General features: G+C 42.0%; 1 protein-coding gene across 1 annotated transcript in view; it reads right to left on the bottom strand.

Annotated features, from left to right (window-relative positions):
• LOC101949665 (sodium channel protein type 5 subunit alpha-like) overlaps positions 1 to 13,085 on the bottom strand; it is a 121,895-nt gene extending 108,810 nt beyond the window's left edge. The window contains exons 1-3 of the mRNA XM_065582404.1: positions 12,306 to 13,085; positions 8,924 to 9,042; positions 870 to 959 (exon numbers count right to left, since the gene is read on the bottom strand). Coding sequence (XP_065438476.1) covers positions 870 to 959; positions 8,924 to 9,042; positions 12,306 to 12,578 — 482 coding nt within the window. The 5' untranslated portion in view covers positions 12,579 to 13,085. The remainder of the gene's footprint in view (positions 1 to 869; positions 960 to 8,923; positions 9,043 to 12,305) is intronic.
• Between the last annotated feature and the right edge of the window lie 2,453 nt (positions 13,086 to 15,538).

Here is a 15,538-nt window from a genome sequence, read left to right as displayed (position 1 = left end):
TATGCAGGCTACTGCCAGCACTGTAATGTGTTCAAGTTTGAATATGGCATTCCCTTCCTGAATTCGTAGCCTGACTTGCATGCAGTTGTGGAAACGGTGTGCACAAATTTGTGCATATTTCTGTACTGTACTTCAAGCCTATTTACAAACATAAAAATTAACAATACAGATTTCTTTATCTTGAACAGTCTAAAAGGATTGTTCCTCTTTTAAATATACACTCAAAAAAACAAAAATAAACCAAAGGACCCAACCTCCCACCAGCACCAAACTAAGTCATATATAAATATGGTAACCCCAAAATGCTAGAGGTGAAATCCAGGCCCACTGCAATCAATGGCAAAACTTCCATTGACTTCAGTGGGGTCAAGATTTCGCCCCGAAAAACTAACTATGTTACTTTGGATGTAGTGCACAGTTACAAAATGTAACAAGACACTATAATAATCTTTGCTTTATAATATTATGGGCTAAATTGAGGCTGTACTCACCACAGGTGCACAAAGCAGCAGGGATGGTGCAAGGAACTTTCCCCTCTTTATAGCCCCCATATAAGGGCTGACGATAACTGCAGCTCTGAGCTCCCCAAAGTATAAGGTATGCTGAGGGTTAGAACTCCCATGTGGAACTGCTTCTCCAAACGGGGTGAGGAAGAAGTGGACATCTTGCATCAGCCAGCGAAGTTAGGTGGCAGAGAAGCTGTGCTCTCAAGGAGCTCCCAAGCTGTAGTGACTCCCAAATCCCCAGAGGCCAGGAAGGAAGACTCCACACACCACATCCTACCCTCATTTAATCTATTAGTTCAGTTCTTTATTCTCCCTACTTTGGAGCAGGAGAAAGAGTAAATAAATAGCAGTAGGAATACTTACTCAATGTTTATGTTTATCTTTGCAAAGTCAGCTGGAATCATCATTACACAATTCAGTAGAACGGTGAATATAATAAACGCAGTAAACCATGTAAATAATGAGTTAAGGAAAGAATATTATATTTTAAAATAATAGACGTTCGTTACAAACTCAGTTTTCACTGTATTTAAGAAGAAATTTTCAGGTATAAAGTTTTCCATTCCTGAGAACTTCATGTCCAACAGTCTTCACATTGAGTTGTCCCTCCTTCCATAGCACTTGGAGGCATGTCAGGTCTTTGCTGAGATGGGGCTAATTTAATGAGAAAAAACAACAACAAATTATCCACATTTGTAACAAAGCCTTTCAATCAAAAAAGAAAAAAAAATCTTCCTTGAGTCCTACCGGATGTTGTTCATGTCCAACGGGTTGACCCACATGAACATGAACATGTTGCTTTGATTCTGAAAGTTCCTTTCCCAGACCTGAAGAAGAGATCTGTGTAGCTCAAAAGTTGTCTCTCTCACCAACAGACGTTGGTCCAATAAAATATATTATCTCACCCACCTTATCTCAATTGAAGACAGTTGGCAGTTTTTCAGAGAGACATTATCAAGGGCACAAGAGCAAACTATCCCACTGCATAGGAAAGATAGGAAGTATGGCAACAGACCTCCTTGGCTTAACCAGGAGATCTTCAATGATCTAAAACTCAAAAAAGAGTCCTACAAAAAGTGGAAACTCGGTCAAATTACAAAGGATGAATATAAACAAACAACACAAATATGTAGGGACAAAATTAGAAAGCCCAAAGGCACAAAATGAGACCAAACTAGCTAGGAACATAAAGGGTAACAAGAAAACATTCTACAAATACATTAGAAGCAAGAGGAAGACCAAGGACAGAGTAGGCCTGTTACCCAATGAGGGGGGGGGGGGAGACAATAACAGAAAATGTGGAAATGGCAGAGGTGCTTAATGACTTCTTTGTTTCAGTCTTCACCGAGAAGGTGAGTGGCGTTTGGATGTGTAACACAGAGAATGCCAGTGAAAATGAGGTAGGATCAGATCTAAAATAGGGAAAGAACAAGTCAAAAATTACTTAGACAAGTTAGATGTCTCCCAATCACCAAGGCCTGATGAAATGCATCCTAGAATACTCAAGGAGCTGACTGAGCAGATATCTGAGCCATTAGCAATTATCTTTGAAAAGTCAGGGAAGACGGGAGACCTTCCAGAAGACTGGAAAAGGACAAACATAGTGCCTATCTATAAAAAGGGAAATAAGGACAACCCAGGGAATTACAGACCAGTCAGCGTAACTGACCTGTACCTGGAAAGATAATGAAGCAAATAATTAAGAAATCAATTTGCAAACACTAGAAGATAATGAAGTGATAAGTAACAGTCAGCATGGATTTTTCAAGAACAAATCATGTCAAACCAACCTGATAGCTTTCTTGGACGGGTAACAGGCCTTGAGGATGGGGGGAAGCGGAAGATGTGGTATATCTTGACTTTAGAAAGGCTTTTGATACTGTCTCGCATTACCTTCTCATAAACAAACTAGGGATGGAGCTACTATAAGGTGCATGCATAACTGCTTGGAAAATCATTCCCAGAGTAGTTATCAGTGGTTCACAATCATTCTGGAAGGGCATAATGAGTGGGGTCCCACGGGGACCGGTTCTGGGTCCGGTTCTGTTCAATATCTTCATCAATTATTTAGATAATGGCATAGAGAGTACACTTATAAAGTTTGTGGACAATAGCAAGCTGGGAGGGGTTGCAAGTGCTTTGGAGGATAGGATTAAAATTCAAAATGATTTGGACAAACTGGAGAAATGGTCTGAAGTAAATAGGATGAAATTCAAATGCAAAGTACTCCACTTAGGAAGGAACGATCAGTTGCACACGTACAAAATTGGAAATGACTGCCTAGGAAGGAGTACTATGGAAAGGGATCTGGGGGTCATAGTGGATCACAAGCTAAATATGAGTCAACAGTGTAACACTGTTGCAAAAAACCAAACATCAATCTGGGATGTGTTAGCAGGAGTATTGCAAACACTGATTAGGCCTCAACTCGAGTATTGTGTCCGGTTCTGGGAGCCACATTTCAGGAAAGATGTGAACAAATTGGAGAAAGTCCAGAGAAGAGCAACAAAAAGGATTAAAGGTCTAGAAAAGGTGACCTATGAGGGAAGATTGAAAAAATTGGGTTTGTTTAGTCTGGAGAAGAGAAGACTGAGAGGGAACATAATAACAGTTTTCAAGTACATAAAAGATTGTTACAAGGAGAGGGAAATAAATTGTTCTTCTTAACCACTGAGGATAGGACAAGAAGCAATGGGTTTAAATTGCAGCAGGGGTTGTTTAGGTTGGACATTAAGAAAAACTTCCTAACTGTCAAAGTGGTTAAGCACTGAAATAAATTGCCTAGGGAGGTTGTGGAATCTCCATCATTGGGGATTTTTAAGAGCAGGTTGGACAAACACCTGTCAGGGATGGTCTAGATAACACTTAGTCCTGCCATGAGTGCAGGGGACTGGACTAGATGACCTCTCGAGGTCCCTTCCAGTTCTATGATTCTATGAACAACTCAAGAAAGGAAAGACTCAGGTGAGAAATTTTCTTTGAGGGCAAGTCTTCAACTCGGATGTTAAAAGTAGTACAGCATCCCAGAAAGGAGGATCAAATATGGTATGTACATATAGCCACAACCTGTGACTGAGACACATGAGGAGAGGTTACTGAAGCATTACTTGCTGTAGCACTCTCGTACCAAATAATGTGTTCATCAACAAGTGGATATCTAACCTCCATCTCAAAAAGGGGAAGACAATCCTCTACAGATCTCTTCATGAGGTGCATGAATTGTTTCTGCCCAGGGCACAGCTGTTTCCCCTTCGGAAGTAAGCAGTAATCGCTCTGGGGAGAGCTAGTTTCTTTACCTTATAAGTCTCTCCAATATAACCTTGATCTATCTGCTGCCTCACTTGCAAATCCTATATCATTCTGTAGATTTTCTTCTTGGAATCTAAACCGCATCTCACAAGATCTAAACAAGACCCAGCTCAAACCACTAACAACAGCATCCCTATATATTTTGTCTATAAAAGTGTCTTTCCTGGTCATGATCATCTACACCATAAGTACCTCTGAACTAGGAGTGCTTTCTAGACAGTGAACATACTGGACCAGAAAAGCTAGCCCTATATGCTGACTCAATTTTTGGAATAAAAACAAACATTCCATTCCCTAGATCCTAAGAAATTATCCTACTCTCTTTCTGCTCTATTCCTAAACACCCCCAGTGAATTTGAGTGGCACACTGTGGGTATCAGAAGTGCTATCTGAATAGAACAGAAAGTTATAGAAAGTCTATGCCTTCTTTGTCATTTTTCATTCAGAAGTGAAGGGCAAGAAAAAGCCCCTTCTCTGGCAAGTCAGTTCCAACTAATTTCTACAGTAGGTGTCTCTTTGTTGGCATTGTCCAGAATTTTGGACCCTGAAAGAAGGTCTGTAACAAAAGGAACAATGATAACCTCTTCGCTGAAATTCTGAGGAAGGCAGGGGCTTCGTTTTTGGCAGCTGCCACAATTGCTTCATCTAGAGGCTCCTCAAAGAATTTACCTCCAGTGTACTTAGACACTCATTACATTGTTTGGCCTGCATGCCCATCTTCCAGAGGCAGAACCAAAAGGTGTCTGCAGCTTACAGCACTCAAGGCCATAGACAGAGCAGCAAAGCTAACAGAACCCAAGGAAGTGTCTAAGTGAATGAAGCCATCACAATATCTTCTAGCAAACCAATTTCATTTTTTTATTCTTACAGGGAACTGCATCTCAGTGTTCAATTGCCTATGCTATAACACCACCACTGAAGAGCTGAAGCTAAGGTCTCATCGTTTTGTCTGAGAGACAATTCTGTTCTCCTAGCCTTTGGTTCTTGGGCAGAAATATCCCTTCCAAAGGAACCAGCATATCCTTATGCAAACTTTGGAAGCTGCCTGTTAGGTGTATGCCTCACTCAGGCACTCCCATTCCTATAAATAAATAAATAAATATAAATAAATAATGGAGATATCCTATCTCCTAGAACTGGAAGGGACCTTGAAAGGTCATCGAGTCCAGACCCCTGCCTTCACTAGCAGGACCAAGTACTGATTTTGCCCCAAATCCCTAAGTGGCCCCCTCAAGGATTGAGGGGGCCACTTCTCTGATAACATCCTCCTCTCTGATAACATCTTCAAGGGAGGTATACAGAAGAATGCAAATCTCCTTCTTGGATTGGGAAGGAAAGTACATATTGGTGAAGTGGGTGTCCCTATTACCCTGATCCGTGCTTCTGCCAGGGACAATTGAATCCCAAGCATAAATAGGTCCTTTCATAGTATAGCCTCAAACTCCTGAGGAGGAAAATGTCTGTCTTGGATTTCTTCCTGATCAGATGCAGACAAGCTATCTTTCCTCCTCTGAGAACACCCGAGGATTACTAAAACTAGACCCTTTTCTTTGGGCTTGTGACTACAAGAGTGATGATCTGAGTAAGATCTTTTCCCTGACTGCTTGCTTCTGTTAGAACAAAAGCTTTAGAACCCAACAGTTGCTACTCAGGGGAGAGGAGAAGTGGGAGGGAAAGGCAGGCTCACACCTGTCTGAACACAGATCAACTTAAACTCTTCTGGAACGGCTAGAACTGGGGGTCTTGGTCTTTGGAGTTATAGGGGTCAACAGATGTGCAAACTTTGATTGCAGGCATTTTCCTCTTTAAACAAAAAATGTTTGGCCCCTGAATTAGTCAGTTTTGCCTTTGAAGGCTGCAGGCCCTTATTGGAAATCAGAGGTACCTGGAAGGTTTCAGCCTCCCCTCAGGAATGATCAGGTGGCTCAATTATTATCTTTGGGGGGCTCACTGCAAGGGAGCAGGATGACTGAATGGAAATGGAGAAGCCTCAAAAGGGAAGGAAAGTGAGGCATGTTAAGGGACTGTTTGACTGATAACCTAGGGGCACACCGTATGTATGCTTCCCAGATGAAAACAGTACCAGTGTCATTTATTCAATGCGCACAACCTCTCCCTCTTGTGGTTTATGTTTGCTTGTGCTTTAAATTTACAGGGGAACTCCGTTTATCCAAGCTAATTGGGGCTGGGCTGTCAGCCCCGGGCTACTGGTGGTTCAGTTACTACAGAGAGAGGGATAATGGAGTTTCAGATACATAAGGCTCTAGTGTGTGTGTGTGTGTGTATATATATATGTATATATATAGTGGCTAGGGAAACTAAAGTTCAGCATTTCATTTTAGTCGCAGAAAAACATGGATTTATATGGGGTTTTTTTAAAATCAGATAATTTTGGGTTTTTATCACAGAAAACTAGGATCCCTGAAGATTACCAAGGTGAAGACAAGAGATTTTTCTGGTAGGAGAGGAGTTTAGAGGCAATAATACTTTACACTTACACAGTCTCAAAACGTGTTTAAAAAATGGGTAAACACCCAATGAAGTACTGGGTGATGAAGTAACTTGTTGGTTGTCACAAGACAGAAACAATGACAGAATTAGAAATAGATTTCAGGTCTCCTGACCCACAACCTCATGTTCAGTCCATTAGATCATAGCATCCTTCTTGTTAGAGAGGGAGAAGCAATAGGATCTGGTGTGAGTTTGGATCTGTGAAAAGAAGTCAAGAGAGCAGTGACATATAAAAAGTGAGGTTACAAGCCTGTTGAGTGGGAAGAACACTGGAGTGTTAAACAGAGATGGAGAAGTGATGGTTTGGAGGCAGTTTTGGAAGAAAGATAAGAAATTCAGTGTGATGTTATATGATTAAAATATGACCACGTAGATCATTGTTGCTACCACTATTGTACAAATGAAACAAGGCTTGTACAAAGTATGTCATGTCAATAGAAAAGTTATGGTTTGCTAAATATGATTATCCTATTTGTATTCATGTATCATTTTTGTAGCTGAAGTTATGCATATTGACTATGTACCTGCATTTCAAATGTGTTTGCTCCTGTGGTAACACCCATAAAGCAGTTTACATCCAGTTTAGCCAGCACATTGTGAATGGAGTATTAGAGCTGATGGCCCATCAACAAACACAATTGGCCATGGAAAAAAACATGAACTTTCCTGTGGACACTTCAGCCAGACTATGGGTAATGGCTGCCATGACTCATCGAATCATGCAATGGCATGTGACCACCTCATGTGACACTAAACTCCATTTTGTGCCTATACTTTTCCACAAACTGTGATGAGGGCTTTGCTTGGAACAATAAGTTTCCCTCCACATGTCAGAAGCTATGAAAGGCCTTGGAAACATCTCCATTTTGTCTCTTTCCTGGACTATGGACTTACACTAATGGGAGCATTCTAACCAAAGGACTGAGGATCTTCCAATCATTTGGAAACAACCAGAGACTTAACTAGCCAGCAAGTTTATTTCGTCACTGCTTCAAGTGTGATCTAAAAACTTGCAATTATTGTATGTATTTGATTCCTTTAATCAATTTAAACTCTGACCTCTTTCTTTTCTCTTATAAATAAACCTTTAGATATTAGATACTAAAGGATTGGCAACAGCATGATTCTTGGGTAAGATCTGAGTTATATATTCACCTGGGTATGTTGCTGGTCCTTTGGGATCAGAAGAACCCTTTGGTTGATGAAATTGGTTATAAATAACCACTCATCATTAAGTCTAGTGTCTGGGTGTTGAAACAAAGACTGGAATACCTAAGGAGGATGCATTTCTGACTTCTTGTTAGCCAGTGTGGTGAGACAGAAGTATACTTTTGTTGCTGAATAACCACCAGTTATGGCGTGTGTCTGCCCTATTTCTCAGCAGTTTGTCCTGAATTTGGTATTCTCAGTTCTGACCCATTGAGGCATGGTGACATTCAGGTTTTCCCTTTTTCAGGGTGGAGCAGTGGTAGGACAGTCAGGTGGAGATAAAAATATTAGATTGAACAGAAGGAGATAGGATCGAAGTTCATTAGTCAAACTGGGAGTCCTTTGCAAACACATGATAGTTGAAACCATGGAAACATGAGTTTGCCCTGGCACAGAACACAGCAACAGCAGCAGAAGAAGAAAGGGGAGGGGCCATGAACAGAACCCCAGTGGTTCGCAATGTATCCACCTAAACTATATGAAAACCAGCCTTTTATTAAACATCACTCTCCACCTAATAACGGCTCATTTTTAATAAACAGTACATCCAATTTAAGATTAATTCTGTGTGAACCAGAACAGAAAATAGTATATGCCACATACAATCTCACAGTAACTACTAACAGCATTCAAACCGAATACTCATTTAAAGGCCAATCGAAAATCTTTTCCACCTTAGGACATATTCTTTCGACTTAATGATCATGAAAGATATCAGATAACTAGGATGATAATGGAGTACACAACTTGGTGGTCTCCATTTCTGCACCTGCAAATTGTGGGTGCAAATAATAGCAGGTGCTATTTTTTTAGCCACCCCTTTAGGTTAGACAGACTCAGACTTCAAGGTGTTTTAAATGTCACCCATAGTTTTTCAGCCACAAAAAATGGAGGCCTTCAAATATATTCCATCTCTAACTTCAATCATCTTTCCTTAGAACAACACCAGATGTACTCACCAAAGCACTACTGCAATTCACATTCTAGAAGTTCTCAGTGTTTATCAGTTGTCTTCGAATTTGAAATTTCTGTGTCCACCACAATACAGGTGCAAGTTGTGCATCCTCTAAAACAGCATAGGATGATCTGTACATGTAATTTAACCCTAAATCTCTGACAATAATATTTGAACTCTCAATCTACGAATCATCAGAAATGTGATTCGTCAAATCTAATCAGTTCTGCACACTTCCAATTATGTGAGGTAGATACATGTGAATATTATTATTTTTGTAAAGTTAGATCCAATATATACTACTAACAATTACACAATATTATATCCACATTATCTTATACCTAACCCCCTATAAACAGACAGTCAGAATGAGGGAAACTTGTCTAGTATTTCAAAGTAGTGTTAGAATGAGAGAAAACAACAGGAAGGATATGGATGGACAGAAACTTTAATAGCAGCTCTTCTGATAGGATGGAAAGGGCTAAGTATACATAAGGCACGTGTGGCAGTAAATCGGAAGATTCTCTTCTTTTTATTTAGTACCATAAAAGTCTGCAAGACAAAAGAGACTCATAACATTAGAAATATGCCAACTAAACAATGTTTTTCCAGAAACTAAACATCTAGGCTTTTAAAATTTATGCCCAGAACTGTAGCTAATCCTGAGTAAGAGTGTGATTTTGCTGTATACTTACTTGGAGCTCAGGCTTACTAATACTATTTGCTATCATGCCAATACATTACTGTAAGATCATTCTTATTTTGTCCTGCTGCCTCTTCCTCCGAGGAAATAACTATTATAGGAAACAAACCCCCACACTCACTTTGCCAAAGTAATTAAAGGCTATTAATTATGGGCCAAATTCTGCTACCCTTACTCATGCTCAGTAATACCTTACTCTTCCCGGAGTCCCGCTGATTTCAGTGGGCTATTCACAACCCTATGGAACTACTCAGTGTAAGACTGCCAGAACCTGGCCCCATGAAAATAGGAGTTCTAGCACAAAAATCCCAAATTTTTTGTGTAACTCTGTCAGCTCTCACTATGAAATACCCTGCTCCAAAAATGACCAACGTTCTTGTCAGAAACAGACAAAAAACTAAACAAATACCCAGGGGTAAAAGTAATTTACAGGACTTACCGGTACTGCCGGAGCCCTGAGGGGGACATGGCATCATCTGGAAGAGACGGGGCCTCAACCGGGAGAGGCGGGGCCTCAAGATTTAAAGGCCCTGGGGCACCGGTTGTGGCTGGGAGCCCCAGGGCCTTTAAATCAACCCGGGGCTCTGAGCTGCAGAGGTGGCTAGGAGCCCCCGGGGCTCAGGGGCAAATTAAAGGGCCCGGGGCTCCGGCCGCCGTGGAGCTCCGGGCCCTTAAAATCCCCCCCGCAGCTCCGGTTGCCAGAGCTGTGGGGGGGATTTAAAGGGCTCGGGGCTCCCCGCAGCTGCAGGAGCTCCGGGCCTTTTGAATCCCTGCCCAAGCCCGGCAGGGGGCGGAATTTAAAGGGCTCGGGGCTCCCCGCAGCTGCAGGAGCTCCGGGCCTTTTGAATCCCTGCCCAAGCCCGGCAGGGGGCGGAATTTAAAGGGCTCGGGGCTCCCGCGGCTGCGGGGAGCCCCGAGCCCTTTAAATTCCAGCCCCAGCCCAGCAGCCGGGCTTGGACATGTATTTAAAGGGCCCGGAGCTCCCGCGGCTGCGGGGAGCCCCGAGCCTTGCCGGGCTGGCGCAGGGATTTAAAGGGCCCAGAGCTCTGGGCCCTTTAAATCCCAGCCCCAGCCTGGCCACCAGAGCTGTGGAGAGGATTTAAAAGGCTCTGGGTTCCCCGCAGCGGCCGGAGCACCAGACCCTTTAAATCCCCGCCGCGGAAGCCGGTGCGGTCCGGCACAGCATGCTAGCTCTTGCACGTATGCCGTACCGTACCAACTTACTTTCACCTCTGCAAATACCCTAAATTCAAGATAATGCTTATGTTAACATTCCTGTAACTTCTTCAAATGAATTAGACTCCTCTTCTCTACTCTAAGAATCCCAGCCTGTAACAGCACTTGAAGACAAAGTGAATCTATTTACACATTACAAAATTGTCCTGGGAGTTTTATGATGAAATGACTTGTACATGATTAAGTGTCAGTAGCCTCTATGAATATGATGTCCTTTCTCATGTATAATGTAGCCTACAAGTTGATTCAGTACAATTCCTCCTTCAACATATCAAATATACACATATGTTTTTCAATACTACACTCCTATATCCAAAATATATTGCTTCTTCTTGGGAATACTGTATTTACATAACCACATATCATTGCAGGTTGAAAATAAATTCTGATCTGATTGAGCTAAAAATCTACTGCCCTCTGGGATTTGAGTTTGGGTTTTTTTCTCTATACAAAGCTGTAATGCGCGCTAATAAAAATGCTCTCATTACAGCAGAAAAATTATTATTTATAAGGAAAAATATTCAATAAGGAGGAATTGAAAGATTTTGATGGGGTGGACTAGGAGTTGAGGCCCCCTGCTTGGAGGCTTTGTGGCCCTGCTACACCCCGCCCCAGAAAAGGGCAGTAGAGAGGTCCTCCAATATGCCTAAAGCGGGTAGTGGGAAGCAGCCAATCAGGGCCCGGCAGGTTAGTATAAAAAGAGCTGCAGGGCTAGAGTAAGTTCTGTTCCTAAAGGGTGGAGGAGAGGGGGTGGTGCTCCAGGCTAACTGCTGGGACTGCACCAGGACAAGGCGCTGAGGTAAGTGTGAAGAATGTGCTGGAGCCATGGGGAAGTGGCCCAGGGAATTGTAGCAGTAATGCAGTGTATTTAAAGGGACATGGCTGATGGCTGCTATCGATAGGGTCCCTGAGTTGGGACCCGGAGTAGAGGGTGGAAAAGTAGCCTGGACTTTCATACACCCCAGAAGGGGAACAAACCCCTTTTAGTGGCCCAGCTGAAGAGCTGGGGCCAGAAAGGTCCAGTGAGGTGAAGAGTCTCCAGGGAGGGAACCCTGAGGGACATGGCCCCACACCAGGACTGGGACTGCTTAAAGGGCAGGTAGAATTTGAGGGAGCCCAGAAGGGGCTGAGAGACAGTTTGGTTTAGGGTACTTGATAGGCCTTGCTGGACTGATTGAAGATAGGGCTGCAGATTGAAGGATCTTACAGAGGGTGCACATAGGCCCCCGATTGGACTTATTTTTTTTTTTTTTAATACTCCGGAAGGGGTTTGCTTTGCTTTTATCACACAGACAGACTGTGTGAGACTCGGCCAGAGGACTGAGTCACCGAAGACCCACCACAAAAGAGGAGAGAGAGAGTGCAGGCACATGCACTCAGCCAGGGGGCGCTCACAAGAGGTGAGTCCAACCCAGTTACAAAGATATGTAAAGCATTTAGTTGTGTTGTGCTATTTTCTCATTCCTCTTGGAATGCAGGAAAACTAACTGCAGTAGGCCATCAAATATGGAGTGATCAATAGCTGTCAGAGAAGCTATTTGTGTTACTGTGATGTCAGTCCAACTAACCTGCACTGGTCACATAATCCATTACATAATACAATGTCATTTGCCTAATAAAATATTTTCTGTTCAAGAAGTAGTAGTATATTTTCATAATCAATATAATTTGCTCACTGGGTTTTAAAATTAAGCTTTCGTTATAATGAGTTACTGTTTAACATGGCATTAGGTAACCCCTAAAGTAAACCAACGAACACTATTAATGTAATGACAGCTGGTAAAAGAAGGACCAAAAGAAGAATCCACTGGCTAAAGCATTTCTCATCTTTTAACATATAGACAAAATAAAATCAGTAACACATGATGACTTTAACCTTGTGATCATTGTAGTACGGATCAAGATCTTCCAAGGGTTCCCCGATGAGCTCCAGAGGAGGATTCCCAAAGAGAGCAGGCAGCTTTTTGCAAGCTCTCAGATAAGGTCGGGGCTGACGTTTTTTTACTTCAGCCTGTTGATCTTTATTTTCCAGCTTAGCCTTGGCTTGCTCTGTTTTTTTCTCAGCAATTCGCTTCTCAATTGTGGCCAACGATTCACATGTGAAAAGATGGAAACCAATATCATCTGATGATAAACTGAAATGATCCATCTTTTCATTCTATTTCTTCCACTTCCAATATTGGGAATAACTAAAAAGAAGGTACAAGTAAAGGGATATAAGTAAAAGGAAGCTAACAGAAACAACAATATCATTAAGCTTAACAACTGTAAGATAACTATTTCTGCATTCACTTCTGACTGTCGAACTACTAGGTAAAAATAAAACAAAACCAACTGGAACTATATTCTCATAGGAAGAAAAATAATATTTGTGGTTTCAGTTTTAAATTAAATGAAAATGATTCTGGGAAGTGATAGAATCACATCTGCGTCAGAGCTCTGACAAGCATCTTATTTTTATCCTGTGTAACACCCCCACCATATTAGAGACCTTGCACCCCAGCCACCGTTCTTTCTGCAAAGGATAATTAGTTAAATATCTAGCAACTTTCTCCTACGTTGTCCAAAGTGGTAACTACATAATTCTGCAGTGTAGTCACTTCTTGCAGTAGGAATAACAGGGTCTCTTCTTACAGATCTTGAGCCATCAATGCTCCCTCCAAGGACCACCCCCTCCACACAGCACAAGCAGAATGGTTATTTTCCATACTGTTTTCTGCCTCTGTGAAAACTGAATTTGCCCAGAATATATAAAATTACACATAAAAACTATATTATAAGAATATTATTAAGCTAATGAAGTCAAGCACTCGTAAGTTGGAAAATGGAAGAATTAAGGTTGTGATGGGTTGGGTCACAGAAACTCCCTCAAGACTGTCACTAGATGTGCTGGGATATCACTGAGAACAAACCCCCCTGCCAGAAAAGGCTTCCTCCACTCCCGTCTTGCTGAGCTAGACACACCAGTCAGCTCCAGCACAGACAACGAGGTTGGGCCACACACCCCTGGAGTTCACAGAAATTAAGATTCACTTAGCCCAGGGGCTTCTCAGTTAACAGAGCCTTTCCCAGCACCCAGTATTCAGTCTTTCTGGGAGCCTAAACCATGAATAAATCCATTTTACTCTGTATAAAGCTTATACAGGGTAAACTCATAAATTGTCCGCCTTCTATAACACTGATAGAGAGATATGCACAGTTGTTTGCTACCCCAGGTATTAATCACTTACTCTGGGTTAATTAATAAACAAAAGTGAGCTTATTAAGTATAAAAAGTAGAATTTAAGTGGTTTCAAGTAATAACAGACAAAGTAAGTTACCAAGCAAAATAAAACAAAACACGCAAGTCTAAGCCTAATGCATTAAGAAACTGATTACAGATGAAATCACACCCTTCGAGATGTTCCAATAAGCTTTTTTCACAGACTGGTGGTGATAAGCCCTTATTGAGAATCTCTTCCATTTAGTCACGTTTCTATTCCTAGTAGAATCTTTCCTACAAAGAATGAGACTGCTCTGTACTGTCAACGAACAAGCTCTCCCTGATTAAGTTCAATTCATTCATTCATTCATTCATTCATTCAATATCTATGCTGTGAAGTGAAAACTGCATGCATGGCTCAGGGTGTCAGACTTGACTGTGACTCTGAGACAGTATGTCCAGTGCAACAGTAAGGTTATGGGAAGTTGAATGGACAAGAATTGGAGAACCAAGAATCAAAACTGCCTTGAGCATGCCTGGACTATTAATAACAGTTTGGCTGCTTGCTGCTGTGAGTTTTCTGAAAAAAAATCGATTGAATCAATGTGATCAGAGGAAACACATTAAAGGTAAATCTACACTGCACACTCCCTTTGGTAGCATGTAGAGTAAATACACTACTTGTATAAATAGCACTGTAGACAATGAGATACTGCTTAGGCAAGCGGGTAAGGACATGCCTGAACCCTGTGGGAAAAGTACACCATTTGCCCAAGAACTGCCTTCCCTGCCTACACTGCTATTTTTAGGTTGCAGGTAAAGGCTCCCGCAGTGGGGAAAGGCTCTGGCAGCTCCTCCCTGCCAGAGCCTTTCACTGACATGTGTAGCTACACACCAAAAGCAGGACCCAGCCTGCTTTTCACTACTGCATGTAGCTACCCATACGCTACATCTTGCCACCAGTGGCATGCAGTGTAGATGCAGTCATAAAAGATCTGTGACCCAAGAAATCAGAAATGTATCAGCGATTGATCCTGGGCTCTCACCCCTTTTGGAGCAGAAGCAATAAGATTTTCTGTTTTCTCTGGTCACACACAGGTCTACCATGGGGAACACCCACGTGTTGAAAAAAAAAAACTGCTCGAATCACCTTGTCCTTTCTTGTCCATTTGTGGTTGCCAACAAATTATCTGCTGAGGTGATCTGCTGGAACATTCTGCAGCTGCCTTGAATGTGATCCTATAATGTATGCAAATATGTATCACCTCCTGACACAGGGGTATGGATCTTGCCCCACTCTGCTTAGTCAGGTAAAACATGGCAGTCATATTATCTGTTATGACCTATATGGTAAGACCCTGGATGGCTGGTAGAAAGTCTCACGAGCTCAATCAATGGTTCTTAGATATAGGCTACTTATGTGAAGAGTGGATTCCTAAGCTGTCCATAACCACTATGTTCAAACGCTGCCCATGTGAGCTCTCCAGCCCAGTGTGGATGCATCTGTCACCAGAGTTTTTGACAGAAGCTGAGGAGAAAAGGGAATCCCTTTGCAAATGTTTACTAAATCCACCCACCACCTTGACAATGACAGGACTCGAGAAAGAACATAAACCAGAATGTCCAAGTGATGCTTGTTTGTTTGATACATAGACTTCAACTAGCCCTGTATACAACACAGGTGAAGGCTGGCATGCGGAGTCATGAAGATACAGGATGCCATATGGCTTAGTGATTTGAGACATGATCTCACAGTTGTTCTTTGGTATATCTGTGGATTGTTGCAGAGGTTGTGCACAACTTGAAATCTTTCTGGAGGTTGATAAGTCATTGCTATCATCAAGTCTAGAATGGTCCTGATGAATTCTATCAACAGACTATTCATTAAAACACAAATATAAATACAG

Source organism: Chrysemys picta, chromosome 2, assembly GCF_011386835.1.
Source record: "Chrysemys picta bellii isolate R12L10 chromosome 2, ASM1138683v2, whole genome shotgun sequence".
NCBI classification, from domain to species: domain Eukaryota; kingdom Metazoa; phylum Chordata; order Testudines; family Emydidae; genus Chrysemys; species Chrysemys picta.
This window is presented reverse-complemented; position numbering and strand designations above follow the sequence as displayed.